The sequence below is a fragment of the Thamnophis elegans genome, chromosome 6 (genome assembly GCF_009769535.1).
Source record: "Thamnophis elegans isolate rThaEle1 chromosome 6, rThaEle1.pri, whole genome shotgun sequence".
Classification (NCBI taxonomy): Eukaryota; Metazoa; Chordata; class Lepidosauria; order Squamata; family Colubridae; genus Thamnophis; species Thamnophis elegans.
Window position 1 is genome coordinate 78,350,794 of NC_045546.1, and position 24,581 is coordinate 78,375,374.

A 24,581-nucleotide genomic window follows, 5' to 3' on the forward strand; every position below is an offset into this window, starting at 1 on the left:
GATGCCTTTTAAAAAACAAGTTTACATCATATTTATGCATGCCAGTGCTGTGTGTGAGGTAACTTAAGGTGGTTCTGACAAGTGTCATTGGCATCTTCATATCCGGTCACATGGGTGGCAAGCCACTCCCATCTGGTCACATGGGTGGCAAGCCACTCCCACAAAGGAGGCCACACCCACAGAGCAGGTTCGAACAATTTTTGAAACTCACCACTGGTCTAGCTCAAAGTAATCCAACTGGCTTTGTCCCAAAATGGGACAAATACTCAGCTTCCTTGTTTGTAATCACTACACCAAATTGGCTCTCCCAAAATACCTTCAATTCTTTTAAGATGAAAATCTTATTCCCATCCTAATGAAAATTATTCTCTTCAGGATAATCCACTAAAGGTCGGGCTGAAGGCAAGAGAGTGCGTGAGTCGTCAGGTCAAAAGTGGATGGACCAACTCACTATCTCTTTCTTCACTCTTCTATTTTTTTCTGCCATCAGTTCCTCACTTTATTTTTTTTTCTGCCCAGCAGACAACTAGATGTGACAGATCTCTCTTGCTAGAAGGCAACTTTTTTTTTTTTTTTGCAAAAGGCTGTTAAAATTAGATTGAGGTTACATGAATAAGCTAAAGTCTGTAAACTGCTGAGACCTGTTTTAAATATTTACCGTATTTTCGGAGTATAAGACGCCTTTTTTCCTCAAAAAAGAGGCGGAAAATCTGGGTGCGTCTTATACATCGAATACAGCGTTTTCTCTCTCTCACCTACCTACTGTATTCTCTCTCTCTCTCTCCTCCCTCCCTCTACCTACTACCTACCTACTACTCTCTTCCTACCTACCTACTGTATTTCTCTCTCTCTATTTCTCTCTCTCTCTATCCCTTTATCTACCTACCTAACTACTCTCTCTCTCAACCTACCTACCTACTGTATTTCTCTCTCTCCCTCCCTCTACCTACCTACCTACCTACTACCTACCTACATACTCTCCCCCTACCTCCCTACTGTATTTTGCTCTCTCCCTCTACCTACCTACTCTCTCTCTCTCCATACCTACCTACTGTATTCTCTCCTTCTCCCTTTCTATCCCGCTATCTACCAACCTACTATTTTTAATTTGCCTCTTCAAAACCTTGGTGCGTCTAATGCTTTGGTGGTCTTATACTCCAAAAATATGGTATTTTCATGTTCTGACTATGCTTCATTTAATAGAAACCATGCAGTTAACTGTGAATCCACGGTAAATCAGTTGCATATAGATAGTGTTTACATCAGTTGTCATGATCTAACTTAATTCTTATATTTGAATGGATTTTGAAATGACATTAATTTATACTATATTTCTGTATATACTTTCAGAAATATGAAACTTTGATTTCAGTAGACCTTGTCCCCAACTGTACATTTATATATTCCTGGATTGGATAAATCCCCAATACTCTTGTCCTTTTGGAGATGGGCAACCTGTGGCTGTCAGCCGAATTTCAAAAGCCCTTGAAGCAAGAGGTTAATTTAATTTGATACATTAAATTTGTATGCTCCCAAATGCATTCAAATTATGGAAGCTTACAAAAACTATAACCAAATGTTCATAGTAAGCAGCATAATACTGAAAGGTTCCTGACAAAAATATTACTACAAATTGTCCAACTAACTACACTTCTAGTGGGTTTACCGACAAATGCGCACTCGACAAAAGCGCGCCGCCGAAACTGCGGCGAGAAAACTGTAAGGTGGAAATTGCGCCGACGAATGCACTCAGAAGTGCACGACAACAGCGCGCTGGCAAAAGCGCGCTTTCAAAAAACAACTAATAACAACCTAATAACCCTAACCCTAACCCTAACCCTAACCCTAACTCTAACCGTTACCTTAACTTAAATCGCGCTTTGTGGGTGCGGTTTTGTCGGCGCATTGTTGAGGGTGCGTTTATGACGTCGCGGTGTTTCACCGCGGTTTTGTCGGCGCGCTTTTGTCGAGTGCGCATTTGTCGGGTCACGCTTCTAGTGCCATAATTTAATAATACCACCCAAACCAGCACCAATTGTATAATAATTATTCAATAATATACAATTAACAGTCTAATTTACAATGATTAATTCAATTACCCAAAGCCCACCAGAATAGCTTGGTTTTCATGACTTTCTGGAAGGGCAAAAGTGATTAGTCTGACAAAAGCAATCAGTCTTCTGAATTGGAAGGGACAGGGAGAGGGAGAGAAGGGGGAAACAGAAAAAGAAAGAAAAAAGAGAATGTCAGTAGGAAAAAAAAAATCATGTCCAAAACAGAGATGATGGATGGTATTGGCGCTATCCTTTTGCTTCTTTGATCTCTTACGGTTGGCACATGGTTCCTCTCAGAATGTTTTTTTTTTAAGGGTGTCTAATCGTCCTTACTAAAAATATATTGGGATACCTCAAAAAATTCAAGGAAAAGAATTTTATTCGTCACTGCTCTAGAAAAAAATACCACTGATCACATGAAATTAGGAGGCATATTCTACCGTATATACTCGAGTATAGGCCGACCCGATATAAGCCGAGGCACCTAATTTACCACAAAAAACTGGAAAGTTATTGACTCGAGTATAAGCCTAGGGTGGGAAATGCAGCAGCTACCGGTAAATTTCAAAAATAAAAATAGATACCAATAATGTTTTTGAATATTTATTTCAAAGAAAAACAGTAAACTAGCAGTGTATTCAATGAAATACTTCACTCACCTCATGATGCTGATGTCCCGCTGTGATGATGTCCCGTGCAGCCGCGGGAGCGATGTCCCGCCTCCTATGACACGGCACAGTGATTCCTATCATTGGATCACTGTACCAGAGGAGGTGGGACATCGCTATGTGGCTGCTTGCCATAACAAGGAGGAGGTGGGACATCGTTGCAGAGTGGCAGGGGGAGGAAGGGGAATCTTAAGACAGCCCTGCATTACATTAGAACGTGAGGAGGGGGGATGGTGCGGTGCGCGCTGCACGGCAAACTGACACAGAGGGAGGGGAAACTCACAGGGGCACTGGGCCATTCACGAGTGTCACCCAGCGGCATGGCCCCGCCCCTTTTTCTCCTCCATTTCGGGCAAATTTTTCACTGACTCGAGTATAAGCCGAGGCGGCTTTTTTCAGCCCAAAAGTGGGCTGAAAAACTAGGCTTATACTCGAGTATATACAGTAATTCATTTTTTTGAAGTTTTAAGTACCAAGTTTCAATTTTTTCTTATTTTGAAATGAACGACAGTTCTGGGAAACATTAAATATAAGTTACCACTTGGCAGTTCATTTTCAACAGATGGCATTTGAACAGTGCATTTGGTCATGCCCAATTTATTTAGGATGGAGATTTTTACCTCTATCAAATGACCCCCCCAAAAAAACCGTATTTATAAATCAGAATGAATTAAGGCAGTGTTTCTCAACCTTGGCAACTTGAAGATGTCCGGACTTCAACTCCCAGAATTCCCCAGCCAGCATCCGCGGATGCTGGCTGGGGAATTCTGGGAGTTGAAGTCCGGACATCTTCAAGTTGCCAAGGTTGAGAAACACTGAATTAAGCAGAAATCTAACATGAATCTACAATAAAAGGAGACCAATTTGTCAGCTTCCACCAATGATGAGATGCATCTCCCAAAGCCTTGTGAGGCCTCTGTACACCTTCACAAGTATTCGGTGAGGCCATGTGAGAGCCTTGGGAAGGGACAGCAGCTGTGGGGAGATAGGCTGGGGGGCAGTTCGAGCAAAGGTAAGCATGAGAAGGCAGGAAAAGCAAGAGGTCCTGGCCTAATGATTGCACCGGGACTACCTGAATTAAGCAGGACAATTACATGTTTCACCTAACAACTACTTTACTCAACAATGGAAATTCTGGTTGTTAACAAAGGACTAGCTGTATCTCTTTAGGGATCTTCATATCTATCTCCACAGTATATTATCCTCGGCATTACTTAGGAAGGGTACAGTGGTGGGATTCAGCCAGTTTGCACCTATTCGGGAGTTGTTCTTGACGCCGAGTTAGCTCTTCGATGGTGTGCATCCAGGAACAACTCACTGCTGGCTTCTGGATCACTCCCTTATCTCCTCCCCACTGGTCCAAGGCTCAGGCACCACCTGGTGGCCAACCAGTCTCTCTGCGCCCTGCTCGGAGTCGGAACCCTGTCCAGGGTCCTCCACATCCTCCAGAGCCGACTCATAGGGCCCCTCGCTGTTGGAGTCTGGTGGCAGCTCCAACGGCTCCTGCTGGGCCACAACAGGAAGTAAAGTTTATGTTGACCAACAGTATGCTATTGGCATGTCACTTTTGCTTTGGTTTCCTTGCTATTACTGGTTCTACTTGTAATTGGTACCTGAAGTCACAATCAAGCATGAAAGTTAGATGGTCATAAAAATCTTTCCAGTAAATAAATAGCAATCAACTTCTGTTTAGTTGCACCAGCATTTTTTTATTTATGTCTCTCCACGATATAGCACTAACACATATTGCATTAAGCTACAGTTTGCTTCTCAAAGTGGTTGAATTTCTGCATTATGTCATGTCACAAATCTTAGCATATAAACTACAATAACTGGATACACATATCACATTAATCATATCAACTACTACATACTATGTAATTCAGCATTTCCCAGTGCAGCACTTCCTATACAATGTTTAAAGGTAGAAGGCAAAATCTTAGGAGTTGATGATTTTTACTTAATTATAATCAGAAACTTCAAACTTCTGAAGGACAACAGAGAAAAAATTGTTAGCCTAAGAAACAGAAGATAGAACATTCCATTCCACCCACGCAGTTTGCACTTAATTCACAAAATATGGAACTCTCTATAAATAGTATAGGAAAACCTATTCTCTATTATTTCCAACAGTTCATTGTTTCTTCCATACAGATCACACCATAGAATATGTAATTCCTCAACCTGCATTTGCCAAATCTGTTTTTTTGACAAAAGGCCAGTGACACGCAGATTACAAAAGAAGAGCCAGCCAATGAAATCCAAGACAAAGGCCCTTGGCAGTCATATATCATGATTTCTATCAGTCTAGATTGACAGCTAGACAAGCAAAATAAGCACAGTGGCAATATGCCCAGGTCCAAGCTATACAGCTTCAGTCATAAATTACACCCATTTTAGAAGAATATGTTATTTCACATCCAAAATTGCACACCATATGCAGCCTCAATATATCTACCTTATCATATTACTTACAGTACTACACAATAGAAGCTGTCTATCCTATACCTAGGGATGTGCATCATCTATTGAATTAATGAATCTACTCTACCCAGCATTTAAGGAGCCGAGGTGGTGCAGTGGTTAGAGTGCAGTACTGCAGGCCACTTCAACTGACTGCTATCTGCAGTTCAGCAGTTCAAATCTCACTGGCTCAAGGTTGACTCAGTCTTCCATCCTTCCGAGGTGGGTGAAATGAGGACCCAGACTGTGGGGGCGATATGCTGACTCTGTAAACCGCTTAGAGAGGGCTGAAAGCCCTATGAAGCGGTATATAAGTCTAATTGCTATTGCTATTGCTTGCTATATAAGTCTAACTGCTATTGCTATTGCTATTTTAAAAATTGCAAATGCTAAACTCAGGAATGTTTGGGAGAGTTTTCTGCCTAACTTTTCAAATTGGAATAGCATCTGTAAGTCAGGTGTGCATCAAGCTAAGTCTTCCTTTTGGGCCCTAAGAACAAAATGGCAATGTATCAACCCTGACAACCAATTTTAATTTACTTCTGGCTTAATATTTAAGAACTTTTTCTTCAGTTGGATTGCTTTCACCATTCAAGGCCCCTCCATCCTGGGACTTGTAAACCTGATTCAAGTCAAATGCCAATTTATGACATAGCAATAGCAGTTAGACTTATATACCGCTTCATAGGGCTTTCAGCCCTCTCTAAGCGGTTTACAGAGTCAGCATATCGCCCCCACAGTCTGGGTCCTCATTTCACCCACCTCGGAAGGATGGAAGGCTGAGTCAACCTTGAGCCGGTGAGATTTGAACTGCTGAACTGCAGATAACAGTCAGCTGAAGTGGCCTGCAGTACTGCACCCTAACCACTACGCCACCTCAGCTCACACATAATATACGTATATGTTTGTATGAGTATCCAATGTAAGGTACAAGAATGTAAGCAGCTATGGAAAATAGGCAACATGTGGAGGCAGCAAATGAAGATTTCCAATGATATTTTTGATCAGCAGTTAGACAAAAAAGTAGAAAGCAATCAGACATGAGCTAATAAAACTATTTTAAAACCTCACCTTTTTTTTCATTTTTACGTTTTTGAAGATTGCGTGAACCCTCCATGTTTTTGCAAACATCGCTCCGAATGCAGTCGTATAACCCACTGTAAGAATCCAGGTTCGGATCTGAAACAAAGACAAGACTTTTTTTCCTCCCTATCAAGTATCTTATGACTCACAAACAATATGTGGGTTTAGCAAAAGGGAAAAGATTCAGGCAACAAAACAGTCACAAATTATTGGAATTGCTGGATTCTCCTGTTAAATAACATATACAATTCCCCCTCAAAATTATGAATTAGTTGTAAATGAGAATGATAAATAATAGCTATAATGTACTTTAGCACAGGAAAGAAAAAGAAAAATCTGTTGAAGATTTAGCAATACCTAAATTAGTCCAAAGTGAAGGGAACTGAAACATAAATGGGGCAGCCCTTGAAGAGCATTCGGAGACTCCAGCTTGCCCAGAATGCAGCCGCGTGAGAGATCGTGGGTGCACCTCGGTACACCCACGTTACACCTATCCTCCGCGAGCTGCACTGGCTGCCTATTGGACTTCGGATACGCTTCAAGGTGCTAGTCGTCACTTATAAAGCCGTTCATGGTATTGGGCCTGGGTACTTGAGAGACCGCCTGCTGCCAATTACTTCCAACAGACCGATTAGATCCCACAGATTAGGCCTCCTCCGAATTCCATCCACTGGCCAATGCCGACTGGCGACCACTCGGAGGAGGGCCTTCTCTGTGCTCCGGCCCTCTGGAACGAGCTCCCCGTGGAGATTCGGACCCTCACCACCCTCCAGGCTTTCCGCAAAGCCCTTAAAACCTGGCTGTTCCGACAGGCCTAGGGCTGATGAGTTCCTGTCCCTGCTCGAATGGTGCGGCTGTTGATTGTTTTTAAATTGTGGTATTGTTTGTCCATGTCTTTTTCCCCCCTATTTGTATCCCCTACCCCCCCCCCCCTGACTTGGGTTGTGAGCTGCCCTGAGCCCCTTCTGGGAAAAGGGCGGCATAGAAATATAATAAATTCAATAAATTCAATTCAAATTCAATTCTATTGATTTCAATTGGATTTGTAAATATGATAAACTAAATTTACAGTTAAAAAATCATTGAAATTTAAAAAGGAGGCATTACCATTGCTGACCACAACCTTATAACATTCCCAGAACTCCCATGAGTTTTATTACCACATTTTGGTGACAAATTATCAAAAAACAAAATGCAATTTCGTATCATATTTCAACAGAAAGAAGTATTCAAATATTGTATATGCTTTGATTCACATGCAAAATATAAAAATAACCCACACAATAGCTATTCTTTGATGGACCCACACATTAATCTATAGCCATCCATTCTGATGACAGCAGAGGTCAGAGATCCATTTACTGCAGCCCTTAGATGCATCGTTAAAAATTGGCTGTCAAAAGGTTGCCTGCTCGTGCATTAGACAATAAGAGTGAAAAGGAACAGGAAAAAGTGTAAGTATTTGAGCGTGGGACAGACTGCTCAGCTGGCAATTATGCAGAAAGCTGCTTCGTTAGCATTTTTTCATCAGTTTTTATGCTCTGCTTTCACTGAACACGTCATTAAAGGCAAATCTATTGTTCCAAAAGAACACAAGGCAACAGAGATAAACATTAGGAATACAACTTAAAGCATCATCTTAATCAAGTAAATCGTTAGATGAGGATGGCTTCTCAAACCCAATATAAACATCTAGATCAGTGTTTCTCAACCTTGGGGACTTGAAGTCCTGTGGACTTCAACTCCAGAATTCCCCAGCACAGCTGGCTGGGGAATTCTGGGAGTTGAAGTCCACAGGACTTCAAGTCCCCAAGGTTGAGAAACACTGATCTAGAAGTTTTGTGCCCATGTGAAGTAGTGTCAGGCCTACAATTACATTCCTTTTAGAATTTTGGCCTGCCACACTTTCTCTTATTTCATGATGCTGTTTCATTAGTATAGTTGATGGGAGGGGGGAATAGAAAGGAGTAGGATTGTGGAATGTATTGTTTTCATTTTTCTAGAAGACCAAGGTCATCTTTGTCTCCGCACTTTTACACCTGACCAGAAGCAGTTGGGTAGAGACGCCAGCATGGAAGAAGAAGATTGGACCATGTGAGGATTGGGGTGTGGGGACAAGATCATGAACTTTTAACTGGGTGGAATTCTGATGTCATTTCCAGAATTGGGATTAAATTGGGAATTGTGCTAAGATGTCTGCTTTTAAATTGGAACTTTAAGGATCAATTTGCCTTGGACTCTGATTTAATTCTACATTCTACTTGGAACACTAACATACCGTCTATTAAAGCATATGTTTTTATTTCTTAATACAAGTAGTCCTCGACGTATGACCACAATTTCTGTTGTTAAGTGAGACATTTGTTAAGTGGGTTTTGCCCCCTTTTATGATCTTTCTTGCCACAGTTGTTAAGCGAATCATTGCAGTTGATAAGTTAGTAATCAGTTGTTAAATGAATCTGGCTTCTCCATTGACTTTGCTTGTGAGAAGTTCGCAAAAGATGATCACATGATCTTGGGACAAGCAATGGTCATAAATATGAAAGAGTTTCCACTGTTTGATCACATGATTATAGGGATGTTGGAAAAGTCAGAACTATGGAAAATGTTACATTTTTCAGGGCCGCTGTAACTTTGAACAGTTACTAAATGAACTATTATAAGTGAAGTCGAGGTCCCACTGTATTGCTTATCAATATACAGTGGGACCTGGAGCCCCGAATGGCTCAGACCATGAACAATTTGAGTGCTGACCAAAAAATCCGCTAAATGTTTCACTCAGGTCATGAACGCATCCTCGGGTGCTGAATAAACACAGCTGTGGTGATTTTCCCTTCCACGCCACTTTTTGTGTCTGCATGCATACGCAGTCAGTCTTTAAGATTTAGTTTATTTGTATGCCGCCCTTCTCCGGGAGGGACTCAGGGTGGCAAACAACTCAAAAGGGGAAAAGGGGATACAAACACAATACACATAATTAAAATACACAAGAGTCATACAGCCATACAAGTCGAGAGGGGAGGGGAACTCATCAACCCCAGGCCTGCCAGCACAGCCAGGTTTTGATGGCTTTTCGGAAGGCCTGGAGAGAGGTGAGGGTCCGAATCTCCGCGGGGAGTTCATTCCAAAGGCCAGAGCTGCTACAGAGAAGGCCCTCCCCCAGGTGGTAGCCAGATGGCATTGGCTGGTAGACGGAACCCGGAGGAGGCCGACCCTGTGCGATCTAATGGGTCTTGCTTCTGATCACACCCAAATCAGGTGCCGACCGAAGTCCTGGAACAAGTTACGGTCGGCACTTGAGGTCCCACTGTACAGGGTTACAGAATAGGGTTAAAACAGTGTCTGCTATGTTGACACTATCAGAAACAAACCAAATTTTGTCTTGCATCAAATAATGTAGCTTGATGGGAAATAATATCCAAGCCACACAATTATGCTATAGAAAAAAAAGCAAGTACAAGACAAAGGGGCATGTTTAATTTTACGAACAATCCATGCATATATTTTTCCAAAAAATAAATTCCACTGTGTTCAATGGGCCTTTTGTAATGAATGTGCATATGAATGGTTAACTGACATTCCTAAGACAACGGAAGTTATTACAACAGAATAGAATAAATTAAACATTTCATCAGCAATTTCCCGGGAAAGATTCCATATTAACCCAGCAAATCATATCCATACGTATCTCCTGCATAATTTGTTGGGATGCAAATGAACTTCTACAGTTGCATATCATAATACAGTAATCATTCTTCTGAGGCTGTAATTCTGAATCCAGTTAAAATCTTCAAAGTTCATTTTCACATATTCTTGTTAGGAAATTGGATCTCCTTCAGTCTTGTCCTTCCTTGGCATACTTTTGACACATAATTGAAAATCTTGGGATTCTTCCAAAGACTGTGGTATTGCTTTCCTGTTTCTCCTTTGTCCCATTCTTTCTGCAATATAGCTGTCATAATATAGAACCTGTGTATGATTGCAAACTTCATTAACAGTCTGCTAATTCCATATATTGTTGAGGTTGGGTACCCAGGATATTGTTGACATACCATTTCAGTGGTTAATAGAGGTTTCCCTTCCCGAACTAGCTAGCCAGTATGATTTCTACCACTCTACATTTCACATTCTGGAACTGGAATATCCATTATGAATTTCTTTGCCTTCTTTGTCTTCTTTCCTGAGACTAAAATACTTTCAATCCATATTTCAGAATGTCAATTCTATATTTTCCACTGTTACCTGTATATGATACTGACAAGATCCTGGCTGATCTGTATATATAGAACTGATGGTGAAAATCCTTAATAAACAAAGGAATTATTCCCCTGAGAAATGGAACTCAGAATAAAGGTGTGGCAATAATAATTCTGTTGCTGATAGAACTTACTTTAATATCCTCCTGGATTGCTCATTTGAGCACACAGCAGTTCTTCCTGTTTGACCATGTCCAATTGGTGGTGTAACTCCCTGGATGTTGACCTATGCTGTGTTATACAGACCCAATGTATTTTCTACACTGTTCATTTTTGAACGAAACTACATCCTTCTGCTGTTGAATTACCCTCAAGTTCAGTAATAAGATGAGTAATGGTAAATGAACTGAAATTAAATACAGATAAGGCACAGGGGGATATTGGTGAGTAGGAAAACCAAATTTGATTTTGAGGATTAATTTCGATAGGGTTAGATTTCTGAAAGAGGAATTCTGCAATCTGAGATCATATTTATGTCTAATTGTTTCCACAGGTAGGTTTCCACAATTGTGTGAGTCACTTGCAATTGTTCCTTGAACCATTTGGACAAAACAAATCATTCAGATTTGTGCCTCAACTGTGTTACAATTAAAATATTGTAATTGACTCCATGTATTTAATTATTATTTTTATTTAGAATTATTCTATTTTTATATTCTGCTTGAGCAAAAAGGCAAGATGATAAAATCAATCTCTCAATCAACTTTTCTTACTGCAAACATTTGTTAGGTGGCATAAAATAGGTTTGGCCCTAAGAAAATAAGATTCCCACTATAACTTAGCGATAAATAATATTTCTGCTAAAAAGAGTCATTATATGATTGAATTTCTCAATAAGTATTACCCAAACTTGGAAAGTTTTTTTTAATATAACATATACATATACATGTACATGTACATGTACATGCACATGCACATGCACATACACATCTATCTATCTATCTATCTATCTATATATCTATCTATCTATCTATCTATCTATCTATCTATCTATCTATCTATCTATCTATTAGATTTTTACAACCCTGGTAAGCCCCAGTTATGGGAGGAAGCTAACTGCTTCCATCATCTGTCCTTCGGCTCATCACAAGAGTCCATCACGACAGAAACCCAACATTTTTACTGTTGCCTTTGTTATATATATGTTTTTTTTATTTGTGCTGATAAATAAATAAAGGGAGACTAGTATAGATCTATTTCAAGCTATTTAGCTCTCATCAGCTAGCCATACCCTTACTGGGATTTGAATCTGGGCTATATGGCATACTAGGCACCACTAGGCAGAGATCTTAGCATTAGGCCACAGGCTCTTATCCGTTATCAGTGAAGCCAGGTACCTTTCACCCTGGCTTCGCTGATAACGGATAAGAGCCTGTGGCCTAATGGCTAAGATCTCTGCCTAGTGTGCCTAGTATGCCATATAGCCCAGGTTCAAATCCCAGTAAGGGTATGGCTAGCTGATGAGAGCTAAATAGCTTGAAATAGATCTATACTAGTCTCCCTTTATTTATTTATCAGCACAAATAAAAAAACATATATATATATATATATATATATATCTATATATATATATATACTATATATATATACTATATATTATATATATATATATATATAAAATTAGAGGAACATACACAAAAAACCTCCAACATAACACTGCGAATTACAGTTAAGAACTTAAAAACCACAGTGAGAGAAATAATAAATAATGCATGGCTAAAACCATCTCTTAGTATTCTAACTATGCAGTCAAAGTGGTAAAAGTTGTAATTTTCAGTTTTTTAAAAAATCAGTATAAATATTTTTTATTTTTAACTTCCTATCTTCTCCTCCTAGCTGTAGAATTTTCTGTTTCCCCTATAATTTGTTGCCGTACTTTATAATTAAGGCTTTTCAAAGGATTAAATTCTTTGTTTTAGCATTTGAATATTTAACTTTTTGTATTTAACTTTGCAATTATTAGATTTCTCCCACACTGTTTAAAGATATCAACGGCACAAATAACGTAGAGTAGATATATATTAGTAGAACAACACAAGGAAAATATTTATTTGTTGTGAAAAGCTTTTCCAATTTCCAAACCTTTCTATTATGCCCTCTTCTACTGTCTCCTAGACCAGAACAGTTCTCTGGTTAAATGCCGACTCTAATCTAGTGTTCCCTTCCAAAAAAATATTTTGTTATAGTGCTATTTAGAAAAACATTGCTTAGGCAGCCTTCCTCAGATCTGTATTTTGCAAGATTATCAATCATAGACTTTTTAGACCACTGGTAGTCAACCTGGTCCCTACCGCCACTAGTGGGCGTTCCAGCTTTCATGATGGGTGGTAGGGGTTTGCTATATCTCTGCTTTATAAATTTTATAAAGTAAAGTTACTTCCCTACTTAATAAATCATCATTAATATGAACCGGTGGGCGGTTAGAAAATTTTACTACTAACAGAGATACAAAAGTGGGCGGTAGGTATAAAAAGGTTGACTACCCCTGTTTTAGACTATACGAAAAAATTAATAAGAAATCCCTACAAAACAATAACTTAATACTTCTTTTTCAAGCTTAATAAATTACATTAATAAAGTGCCTTAGCAAGATAGTCAAAAGGAATATATTGGTTGACAGTTCTTTAAGACCACTTTAGACATTATGCAGTTAGTCAAGACTTCATCAAATACAATAGTCAACAATATTAAAACCAATTAATAGATTTAAACCAGGAGAAAAAAAGCAGAGAAATATGAATCCCATATGTTATAGATTGCTCGATGAAAGTCTTGATAGGATTAAATACACAATCCAGAGTGAAAATAACTTAAGAAAGGAGTGTCACAAAGGAAAATCTGGAATTGGGTGCCGGCAACAGCTTCCTACGCAAGCAACTGTTTGACAGAGAAGTCCAAAAGCATCCAGGGAAAGGACAAAGACATCCATTATGACATCATCACACAAAATTCTGTGGCTACATGTTTGCATCAGACATTGGAAAATGAGTTGGGGAATCTGGGTGAATAAATGATAAACTAAATATCTCCAAAAGAGTGGCTGATGATGCAACAACTGATGACTGATGGATTAGTGGTAAATTCAGTCCAATGGAACCTCTCTGGATAAGAGAGGGTAAGAAATTGCCCACCTGAGCTTCAGATAGCTGCTCCCTTCAACTTATTTATTTATTTATTTATTATTTGTCTGTATGCCGCCCACTCCCGGAGGACTCCGGGCGGCTCACAAAAGACAAGGGAAAGGGGGGAATGAGGACAAAGACAACATATTAAAACAAACCAACATTCACAATTTCTGTGGGAGGTAGATGCTTCTCAGCTCCCCCCAGCCTGCTGGAACAGCCAGGACTTGGTGGCTTTGCGGAAGGCCTGGAGGGTAGGTAAGGGTCCGGATCTCAACAGGGAGCTCGTTCCAGAGGGCCGGAGCTGCAACAGAGAAGGCCCTCCCCGGGGAGTCGCCAGCTGACATTGGCTGGCAGATGGAATCCGGAGGAGACCCAACCTGTGCAATCTAATTGGTCTGAGAGAGGTAATCGGCAGGAGGCGGTCTCTCAGGTACCCAGGTCCGATGCCATGTAGGGCTTTATAGGTAGCGACCAGCACCTTGAGCGGATTCGGAGACTGATAGGTAGCCAGTGCAGCTCGCGGAGGATAGGTGTAACGTGGGTGTACCTTGGTGCACCCACAATCGCTCGCGCGGCTGCATTCTGGACTAATTGGAGTCTTCGAACACTCTTCAAGGGCAGCCCATGTAGAGCGCATTACAATAATCCAGTCTTGAGGTCACAAGGGCTGTGAGTGACTGTCTGAAGGGCCTCCCGATCCAGGTAGGGTCGCAATTGGTGCACCAGGCGAACCTGTTCAGAAAGTAGTTGTCCTGTTGGTCTGAGGTCAGGGAGACAAGGGAAGTTATCAAGCTCTCAACCGCAGTAGAGCCTTTGAGAATACTGAGTTTGTCCACTTCACTTTCTAATCACTTTTTGATTTACATTATTTCAAAATTAAAAGATTTTCCAAACAATATTTGAAAAGTTACCTGGTAAGGAAAAAAGCTAACTAACAGTTAAGGAACTGTAAAAATAAAATGACAAAAGCTAATAAGAATTTAATTTTTTTGAAAAGATATAAATCGAGATAAAGAACTAGACAAATTTGGAATATTAGAACATTTGCTATGACTTTTGAAAAACTGAGCACACCAAACAATATTTTGTGGCAACGTGAATTGTTCAGTCTATTAAGAAAAAGTTATTGGCTAAAGGTTGAAAATAGAAACAAAGAAACTTGGGAATACAAAATATGACACTAGAGGGAACTAAAGATCTAGGAGGAAAAAGAAAAAAGTGTAATTTACAAAATGATAGACAAAAATATGTCATTTGAGACTTTCTTTTTTAGAACTGCAGAGAGAAATATATAATTAAGATGACAATAATAATCTCTGGAACTGTAAATACATTATTGAAGAAATGTCTAAAGAAGTGAAAGATGTGAAAGGACAACATGGAAGAATTTATAGAAAGACAGGATGAAGAAGTGAAAAAAAATCCCAGGTAATGTAGATGTAATAAAGAAATAAAGAATCTGGATTATAAAGCAGAGGTGATAATCAAAGTGGAATTACAAATGATAAACCACGAGATTTAATATGATCTGGAGGTTGGATTTACAATATTGTTGGATTTACAAAAAAAAAAGTTTCTGAAGCCTTGAAGAATTTTTGAGAAAGAAAAATTGAATGGAGATTCAATCCCATGACAGCAGCTTGACTAATTAAGATTAAAAATTGGCAGAAGGAAAAGAAAGGAATATAATATTGACTTATTGATCAGGATTAAAATGAAAACTATTTCAATAGAAGTCCAGACACCTTTTAGAGACTTCTTGCTAACACCTGGATAGAAAAGACAGTGTTTTTGGATTTACAAATGAATGGGGGAACTATGTGAAGAAGTGAATTACGTTTTTAATCTCATAAGAGGTGGGGAATATTAATCTGTTGGTAATTGTTGCAAGGAAGATCAGTAGTTATTTCTTTAAATATTATTTTATTATTTCTTCTCTTTTCTTATTTTCCCGGTGCATTTTGTATTTCTTTTCTTCTTATTCTCTTCTTTCTTTTTGATCTCAGTTTGTATGGTCTTTTTGTATTGTACAACTTTAGGAAAGGCATTAGAATATACATGGCATTTTTGTGATGATGTCACTGTGCATGTGCTCCAGGAGTGGGTTGCTAATTTTTTTACTATTGGTTTGGGTGAACTCCCGCAGAAGCGTCTGGGTGGGTAGGCGGAGCCTCCCGCTGCCGCTACTACCAGTTCACCTGATCCGGGCTGATTGGCAGCAACCCTCCTCTGATGTGCTCTTATTTTGGCATCACCCTGATTTTTGCACATAGCATTAGAGGAAACTAGTGGCCAGTCTGAGATCATGAAATCAGTGTGATACAGATATGCTTCCACCAGTGGTGGGTTACAAATTTTTTTCCGAACCTACTCTGTGGCCTCCTTTGTGGGAGTGGTTTGCCGGTCATGTGACCTGGTGGGAGTGGCTTGCCGGCCATGTGTTCTCTCTCTCTCCTTCCTTTTGTCTCTCTGTCCCTTTTTCCCTTTTTTTTCTTTCATCTCTCTCTCACACTTTTTCTTTCTTTTTTCTTTTTTCTTTTTTCTTTTTTTCTTTTTTTTATTTTCTTTTTTCTTTTTTCTTTCTTCCTTTCTTCCTTTCTTTCTCTTTCTCTTTCTCTCTGTGTGAGTGTGTGTGTGTGTGTGTGTGTGTGTGTGTGTGTGTGTGTGTCCCAGTGGTGGGTTTCAAAAATTTTTGGAACCTCTTCTATAGGTGTGGCCTGCTTTCCGGGTCCACTGGTGGAACCTCTTCTAACCGGTTCGGTAGATTTGACGAACCGGTTCTATCGAACTGGTGTGAACTGGTAGGAACCCGCCTTTGGCTTCCACCTTCTTTTATTAACGTTGCACTTAACATTTAAACAGTGTAAAATATATTTGTTTCTGAAAGTCCTCTGTAACGTTTCCAACTATTTGGATGTCTTAATCAAAATTGCAATGTTTCAAAGTTGAAATGCATAAGTATTTGCAAAGAAGGTATAGAAAAAAAATTATAGAAATACGAATTTTACATAAAATGGCTCAGGATTACTTACAGTACCAAAGAGTCTCAAAAGTTTTCTCAGAAACAAAAGATCCATCAAGGCCGAAAAGGAATATAGAGGCATAGGACAGCATTCCCCAAGAATGATGAGATTGTTCATGTAAGGACTGGACATCTTTATTAACCTTTGGGAGAAGAAAAGACAATTGCTATGAATCAATCCAATGTGATTTTTGTAGATCATATTCAATCTAGTTCTTTTTAATATCTTAAGACTGCAAGTCTTGTTCTAGAAATATTTCCTTCAAAAACCAAAATATTAACAGAGGAAACAACATTAGGAGCCAAAACCCTCCAATAACCAACAACAACTTCAGAACATAAGGCATATCACTACATATATCTAACTTCATCATTAGAATTATTCAAAAAAACAACTTTAATAAATAATTTTAAAATAATTTAAATTCCTTTAAATTTATTAAAGCTGTTTAGACCCACTCAATAGTGACATGTGTAATGTATAAATTTGATAAATAAACACATGAATAAGTTAGAATAAGAAAATATTGTTTCCTGTTCTGTGAAAAAGCTTGAAAACCCACAGGAAAAAAAGTATAATATCCCATTTTTCTAAGGTAACTTTTGGTTCTTCAAAAGCTTCAGCCTTTATCAGTCTCAATAAAATATATATTTAACTGTTACATCAGGAGAAGAGTATACAGTGTTGTTGTGACTCAGCAGAAGTTTGCTGTGAGTTGAGTCGGGATGCAGGAATAACAATGCAGCTGGGCTTGTTAGTGTGGTCTTCTGGAGATAAAGGACTGATGGTGCCACGCCCTGGTTGCAGAAGTCAACGTTCATCGTTGTTCGTGGGTCGTCGTTCGTGTATGGAGAATTCAGTTCGTTCCTGTTTGAGTTTGTGAGACACTTGGATAAGTGATTTTGCTTCTTGAAAACTTGGTGCTGTAAGAGTTTTGTTTCTGCATTCTGCTGCGTAACCCTTGTTTGAAAGAGACTTTATCTAGGTTTATTTTGGGTTCGCAGGCAGCGTGAGCCGAGACTGATAAAGTTATTTCCTTTTAAGTCTGTCTGACTGTCGTCTGTTAACGAGCGAAGAAGGGGGGACAGAACACAGTGTTATCAAAAAATTTATAGAAAAAGGACAGAATCAATTGCCAAAACTGGACACTAACCAGCAGACCACAACTCACTTTTGTGAGCCATGCATTGATACAAAACTTTGCTATGTTGCTGGAAATACCATAACTTTGTTCTGATAAGATATATAATGTATGCTATATTTCATATCTCCTTTGTCATGGGAACATCATGCCCTGATTACTACAAGATTCTTTGTTGCTACTATCCACTGTAGGGAAGCAAGATTTGTTATATCAGTCTCCATTTGGAGACTGATGGACCATCATGAGTTGATGATGAAGGAACTGGGGGTTGTTCCTGGTCTGCTACATAATCCATGTGAAGATCTGGTGATTCACTGAAGAATTGAGGGAGATGAAATGAGAGAAGAGACACCTAGAGCTCTTGGTGCTTGGCAAGGGACAAATGTGATCAAACTGGGCTAGAGCTACTATTAAAGTCTACCTTGAGTAAGGGTGGTGAAGCTGCGGTACTTCTCTGCCTTTACTGCATCCATAGGTAGCTGCCCCATAACTTTGTTTTGGATGACACAGGCCTTCTTGGGTAGAGGTGGCTCAGAGACTCTGAGGCTGTGCGGAAGAATTTGCTCAGCACCCATTGAACAAAATTGCTCACATCGCTCCTCAGTTGGATGCTGGGTTTACTGCAGTCTTAGGGAGACGCCAAGGGTAGATTCTTGTGCTGTTATCTGATATTGGTTTCCACCAGTCGGTCCAGAGGAAGTGGATCGTGAGCTCAGTCACCTGCTCCTTAAGCCTATGGCCGTTCCTGGCTAACTAAAGCTGCCCATTCATGTGGGTGAGTTCTGGCAATGGTGAACGTTGAATGAAACATTGTCCCCTTCACTTCTTAAGGAAGCAGTGGTTCATCCCCTACTCAAGAAACATTTGCTCAATCTCATCATAGGGACTAATTTTCACACAATATCTAACCTCTCCTTTTGGAGAAAGATAGTGGAAAAGATGGTCACACAGCAGTTTTAGAGAATTCTGAATGATGTATTATCTGGACCACTTTACTCAGGACTTAGGACCTAGGCCTGAGTGTAGGATGGAAATGGCATTAGTTACACACTTTTAGTTGGGTGGAGTCAGATGGAGGTTGTACACCCATCTTGTTCTTTTGACTTCCTCTTAACCTCTTCAATCCTATTGACCATGGTATACTTCTGGAGCAGATCCAAGACTTGGGGGTGGGCAGAAGTATATTTATTTTATGTTATTTTATTTTATTTTATTATTTATTTTATTATTTATTTATTATTTATTTATTATTTATTTATTATTATTTTATTATCTTGTATGCCGCCCACTCCCAGAGGACTCCGGGTGGCTCACAAAAGACAAGGGAAAGGGGGGAAAACGAGACAAAGACAACATATTAAAAACAAAAACCAACATTCACAATTTCCATGGAGGTAGATGCTTCTCAGCTCCCCCAGCCTGCTGGAACAGCCAGGACTTGGTGGCTTTGCGGAAGGCCGGGAGGGTAGTAAGGGTCTGGATCTCAACAGGGAGCTCGTTCCAGAGGGCTGGAGCTGCAACAGAGAAGGCTCTCCCCCGGGGAGTCGCCAGCCGACATTGTTTGGCAGATGGAATCCGGAGGAGACCTAACCTGTGCGATCTAATTGGTCTGAGAGAGGTAATCGGCAGGAGGTGGTCTCTCATATTGTGCTTATTATCCCCCTTTCTCCAGAGTTGATATCAGTTGGTAGTGTTTGGGAAAGAGAGTTCCTGTCCTTCTTTGTGGGGTTCTGCAGGCTTTGGTACTTTCTCCTCTCCTCTTCAATATTTACATGAAATTTATGTGAAATAATCCACCACTATAGAATGTGGTATAATCAGTATGCTAATTATATGTAATTATTTGTATGCTTGATCAATTAAGCAGTGCTGCTAATGTTCTCTTCTAGGCTTGGAGGCTATTAAGGTCAGGATGGGGATCAACAGACTAATCTCTGGGAAGACCGAATAGGTCTGGGTTTGGGACCCTCTGAATTAGAGACTATGCCATATTTGGTAATGGATGCAGTTGCACTGCATCAAACAGACCTAGTGTGCAATCTGGGGGCCATCCTAGACTCCCAACTCCTATTCAAAGAACAGGCGGCAGTGGTGGGTAGAAAAGCCTTTGCACAGTTTTGTATTGTGTGCCAGTTGCACCCATCCCTGTTGTGGCCCAGCAGGAACCATTGGAGCCATAACTTATCTTTGGCTCTGAGTGTATTAGCTCTCTGTTGCTGGGCATCCAGGACCAACTCCCTTGTCTCCTCCTCACTGCTCCAATGCATGATGTCAGGATCACACTCCCTTGTCTCCTCCCCACTGGTCCAAGGCTCAGGCGCCTCCTGGTGGCCAACCAGCCTCTGTGCACCCGGCTCGGAGTCAGAACCCTGTCCAGGGTCCTCCACATCCTCCAGAGCCGACTCATAGGGCCCCTCGCTGTCGGAGTCTGGTGGCAGCTCCAACGGCTCCTGCTGGGTCACAACAGTCACCGATCGCACAGAACATGACTCTGAGTGGCATATAATATATATATGTTTGTGTGTGTGCATGCATATATTATACATCAGGTATAAGAATGTATATGCATATATTTATGTGTATTCTCACAAGGTAGAATTGTTATTTCAATTGTATATTCTGATAGCTTAATAACACTCCATCATTGGGAATAAGGGAAGATTTTTAAACCGAAGAAGCATAAAGCCTTCTGGTATTTCAGCACTATGGTATAAGAAAGAAAGGTTATTAAAGTAGTTATTAGCCCAACCCTGCATATAAATGATTGCATGACTGGAAATTGAATTCCTATCTTTTTGTAAATTTGAAGGCCAGCTATAATTTCTAATTGGCCTTTTGATTTAAAAAAAAGAGAGATTTTCTCCCACATAGATTTGTTTTTATCTTTTAGAATTTATCTTCTAAAAGGCCATGCTGATAGTACAAAGACAACTTTTATCCAAAGATTAAGGAAGAAGCAAATCCATGCTTTCATCCACATTAATTCTGTCTCCAGGTATGGTTCTGCATTTCACACACATTTGGAAATTGCAAAAGCAGAAGGCAGGAATTTAGACTGAATGATGTCTTGCTTCTCATGTTATCAATGGCTGTAAATACAGATTCTTACAGCATCTGGCTTAGCACTTTTGCCTTCTTTAAGATAATAGGATTATAATTGTCCCCTCTAGTAAATAGCTGTTTTTAAAATACCAGCTACACTTATTATGGATGCATGCTGAGATAACATTTAAAATGCTAAAACGGTATATTGGTTAAAATAAATTGGCATGTATTTTTTAAACAAAAATCAAAGCTTCAAATGTCTTTTAAAATTATCCTTATGTCAGCTATAAGAGATAGATGGATTATTTAACTGTACAGAATATAGAAGTTGCTCTGTCTAGAAACAGGTCAAGAATTAACTCTTGGAAAGTTAATCACTACAGTAGACTTTTGTACAGAATTTCAGAAATATAGAAATCTATCTACTTGCTTTATAATTAAGTTCAAATCAGCATTATTATGGTTAAATATCTTTGATCTCTTATACTAAACAACTTGTTATATTACATAGTGGTTTAATTAGCTGGGGATTATGCTAACAATACACAGTGGAAAACACTAATTTTGATCAAACAGAATGAAAAGCTTTAATAAAATGTTTCAACATAAAGATATGTGTCAACTTTCCCAGGTAGGCAAGACAGGAAACATAACCCAATGAATTAATTCTATTTTTTTTATAAGGCTATGTTAACATAATCTTATTTATTTATTTATTTATTAGACTTATATACCGCTTCATAGGGCTTGCAGCCCTCTCTAAGCGGTTTACAAATTTTTTAGCAAATTGAGTCAGCAACTCAATTTGCTGTTGTGTATTACTGTCGGCACTGGTATTTTAGCAATAGCAGTTAGACATATACCGCTTCATAGGGCTTTCAGCCCTCTCTAAGCGGTTTACAGAGTCAGCATATCGCCCCCCACAGTCCGGGTCCTCATTTCACCCACCTCGGAAGGATGGAAGGCTGAGTCGACCTTGAGCCGGTGAGATTTGAACCGCTGAACTGCAGATCACAGTCAGCTAAAGTGGCCTGCAGTACTGCACCCTAACCACTGCGCCACCTCGGCTCTTAATAATCTTGTAGGTCTGAAACTACAAATCTCCTGCCATCTCCTTTACAGCCTGAGAACTTGCTGGGGGCAAGTGTCCCTTGTGATCCTCTTTCTCTTTCCATTATATAGCTGCAGGTTATGTCCTCCCATATCTGACTATTTTCTAACAGCATCTCTTCCCGTTTCCCAAGGTTATTTCCATATATCAATACTTTAAAGGACCAGTAATTAATTTTTTTTAAAAAATATAGCCAAAATAAAGTAGTATTGAAACATAGGTTCCAATGGAGGAAAATTCATTTGTTTGAGCCACTGAAATCAGATGCATACAAGATATGTTACTCAATACTCCTCTTGAGTTCAGTAAGAGCAAACTCCTCTCCAGAGAAATATATAATATTACAGTATTGCAATAAACTGGATGTGGAGAAATGGAAAATTAGGTGGGACCATCCCAGACAGACCTGTGCACAAAGCAGTATAGCCTTAACATTTTCCATACCTGATCCAAAATGTACAACTTACTTCTGATTTCTGTTTTTGATGTTAAAGAACAAAAATGCACTGGCCATGATCATTCCCAAGATAGTAAGTGCTGAAAGAATACTGTAGAGAGGCAGAGAAATCTTACGAAGTTGCTTTTGGATAATTGTTCTATCCTTTGGAGGTTCTTTCCCTACAGTGAAAAGAAAAAAAAAGTGAATAAGTATAACTGGCTATCCCAGTTTTGTATATTGAACCTTATTTTCAACGTATCTCTCTCTTAGGAAATGATAAGTTAGAGGTAAATTGCAGAAGTCCAGTATCTTGTGCTCCAATGAGCGGTGCATTCTTGAAACTGAATCTTGAAACTTTTTAGGCACTGGCTAAACTTGGGAGAACTTGAATGATGATACACCGGTCTCATAGAATCATAGGGTTGGAAGGTTGGAATCCAACCCTTCTAGGTAATCCCCCTGCCCCAGACAAGAGTTTTTATTCCATCCCAGACAAATGGTTATCTAATCTTTTCTTGAAAACCTCCAGCAATGGAGCGCCCGCAACTCTAGGAGGCAAGCTGTTCCATTGTTTTCACTGTCAGGAAATTTCTCCTCATTTCCAGGTTGGATCTCCCTCTGACGAGCTTCCACCCATTACTTCTTGTCCTGCCCTCAAGTGCTTTGGAGAACAAACTGGCCCCATCTTCCCAATGACAACCAAGTGTTGCAATATGGCTATCATGTCACCCCTAAGCAGAGGTGGGTTCCTACCAGTTCGCACCTATTCGGTAGAACCGGTTCGTCAAATCTACCGAACTGATTAGAAGAGGTTCCACCAGTGGACCCAGAAAGCAGGCCACACCTACAGAAGAGATTCCAAAATTTTTTGAAACCCATCACTGGTCCTTGGATATGATTATTCTACACTATCTTGCTCATATTTATAAAACTCAGTGCCTCTGTGAAAGGTAAGGATGACTACTGCATTTGTGGTGCAATCAAAACATTCCGTGTGTTGAAGTTGTTTTAACGCAAACCAAAGATGCCTTTTAAAAAACAAGTTTACATCATATTCTTATGCATGCCAGTGCTGTGTGTGAGGTAATTTAAGGTGGTTCTGACAAGTGTCGTCGGCATCTTCATATCCGGTCACATGGGCGGCAAGCCACTCCCATTGAGTCACATGGGCGGCAAGCCACTCCCACAAAGGAGGCCACACCCACAGAGTAGGTTCGAACAATTTTTGAAACCCAGCACTGCCCCTAAGCCTTCTCTTTGTTAGGCTAAACCAGAGGTGGGTTCCTACCGGTTCGCACCAGTTTGGTAGAACCAGTTCGTCAAATCTACCGAACTGGTTAGAAGAGATTCCACCAGTGGGCCCGGAAAGCAGGCCACACTTACAGAAGAGGTTCCAAAAAATTTTGAAACCCACCACTGGGCTAAACATACCATGTTACTTTAACCATTCACTATATGGTTTAGCCTCCAGACTCCTTAACATTTTTGTTCCTGTTCTCTGAACTCTATCTAGGGCCTCAGCATTATGGTAATAAGAACTAGTTGTAGTATTTCAAGTGTGGCCTCTCCAGTGCAGTATAGAGAGGTACTATCACTTCTTGTAATCTTTATACTATCCCTCTGTTAATGCAGCCTAGGACTGGATTGGCTTTTTTGGCAGCTGCGGCACACTCTTGGCTCATACTTAAGTGGTGATCCAGAAGGACATCTAGATCCTTCTCACAGGTACTACCATTGAGCGAGGTACCGTCTATTCTGCACCTGTGCATTTGTTTCTTCCTGCCTAAATGCAAGACCTTATTTATCTCACCACTGAATTGCATCTTGTTGGCTAGGACCCAATACTCAAGTCTATCAATTCCTTCTGAATCTTGAGTCTATCTTCATTAACGAAGTAATGGGTTTATGTCATTACATGAAATCTTATAAGATATTTGTATCTCATAAGAGCCAGTGGATTCACCTTGATAAGTGAAATAAGACTTGGATGTCTCACAGGATTTCAGCCATTCTGCCATGCATTATTACCGAAAAAGCATATGTAACCTGTAAATCAATAGTCACATTTTTCTGTCAGTGTTTTTTAAAAAAACAATTGCTCTTTTTTCTTTTTTGCTGGAATGGAGAATAAAGCTTAAAAGCATAAAGTTTAAAATAATGTTAATATGAA

General features: G+C 39.8%; 1 protein-coding gene across 1 annotated transcript in view; it reads right to left on the minus strand.

Moving 5' to 3' along the window:
• GABBR2 (gamma-aminobutyric acid type B receptor subunit 2) overlaps positions 1-24,581 on the minus strand; it is a 426,007-nt gene that overhangs the window by 134,205 nt on the left and 267,221 nt on the right. The window contains 5 exon segments of the mRNA XM_032220456.1: positions 6,257-6,364; positions 10,833-10,870; positions 16,682-16,768; positions 16,771-16,814; positions 22,440-22,590. Coding sequence (XP_032076347.1) covers positions 6,257-6,364; positions 10,833-10,870; positions 16,682-16,768; positions 16,771-16,814; positions 22,440-22,590 — 428 coding nt within the window.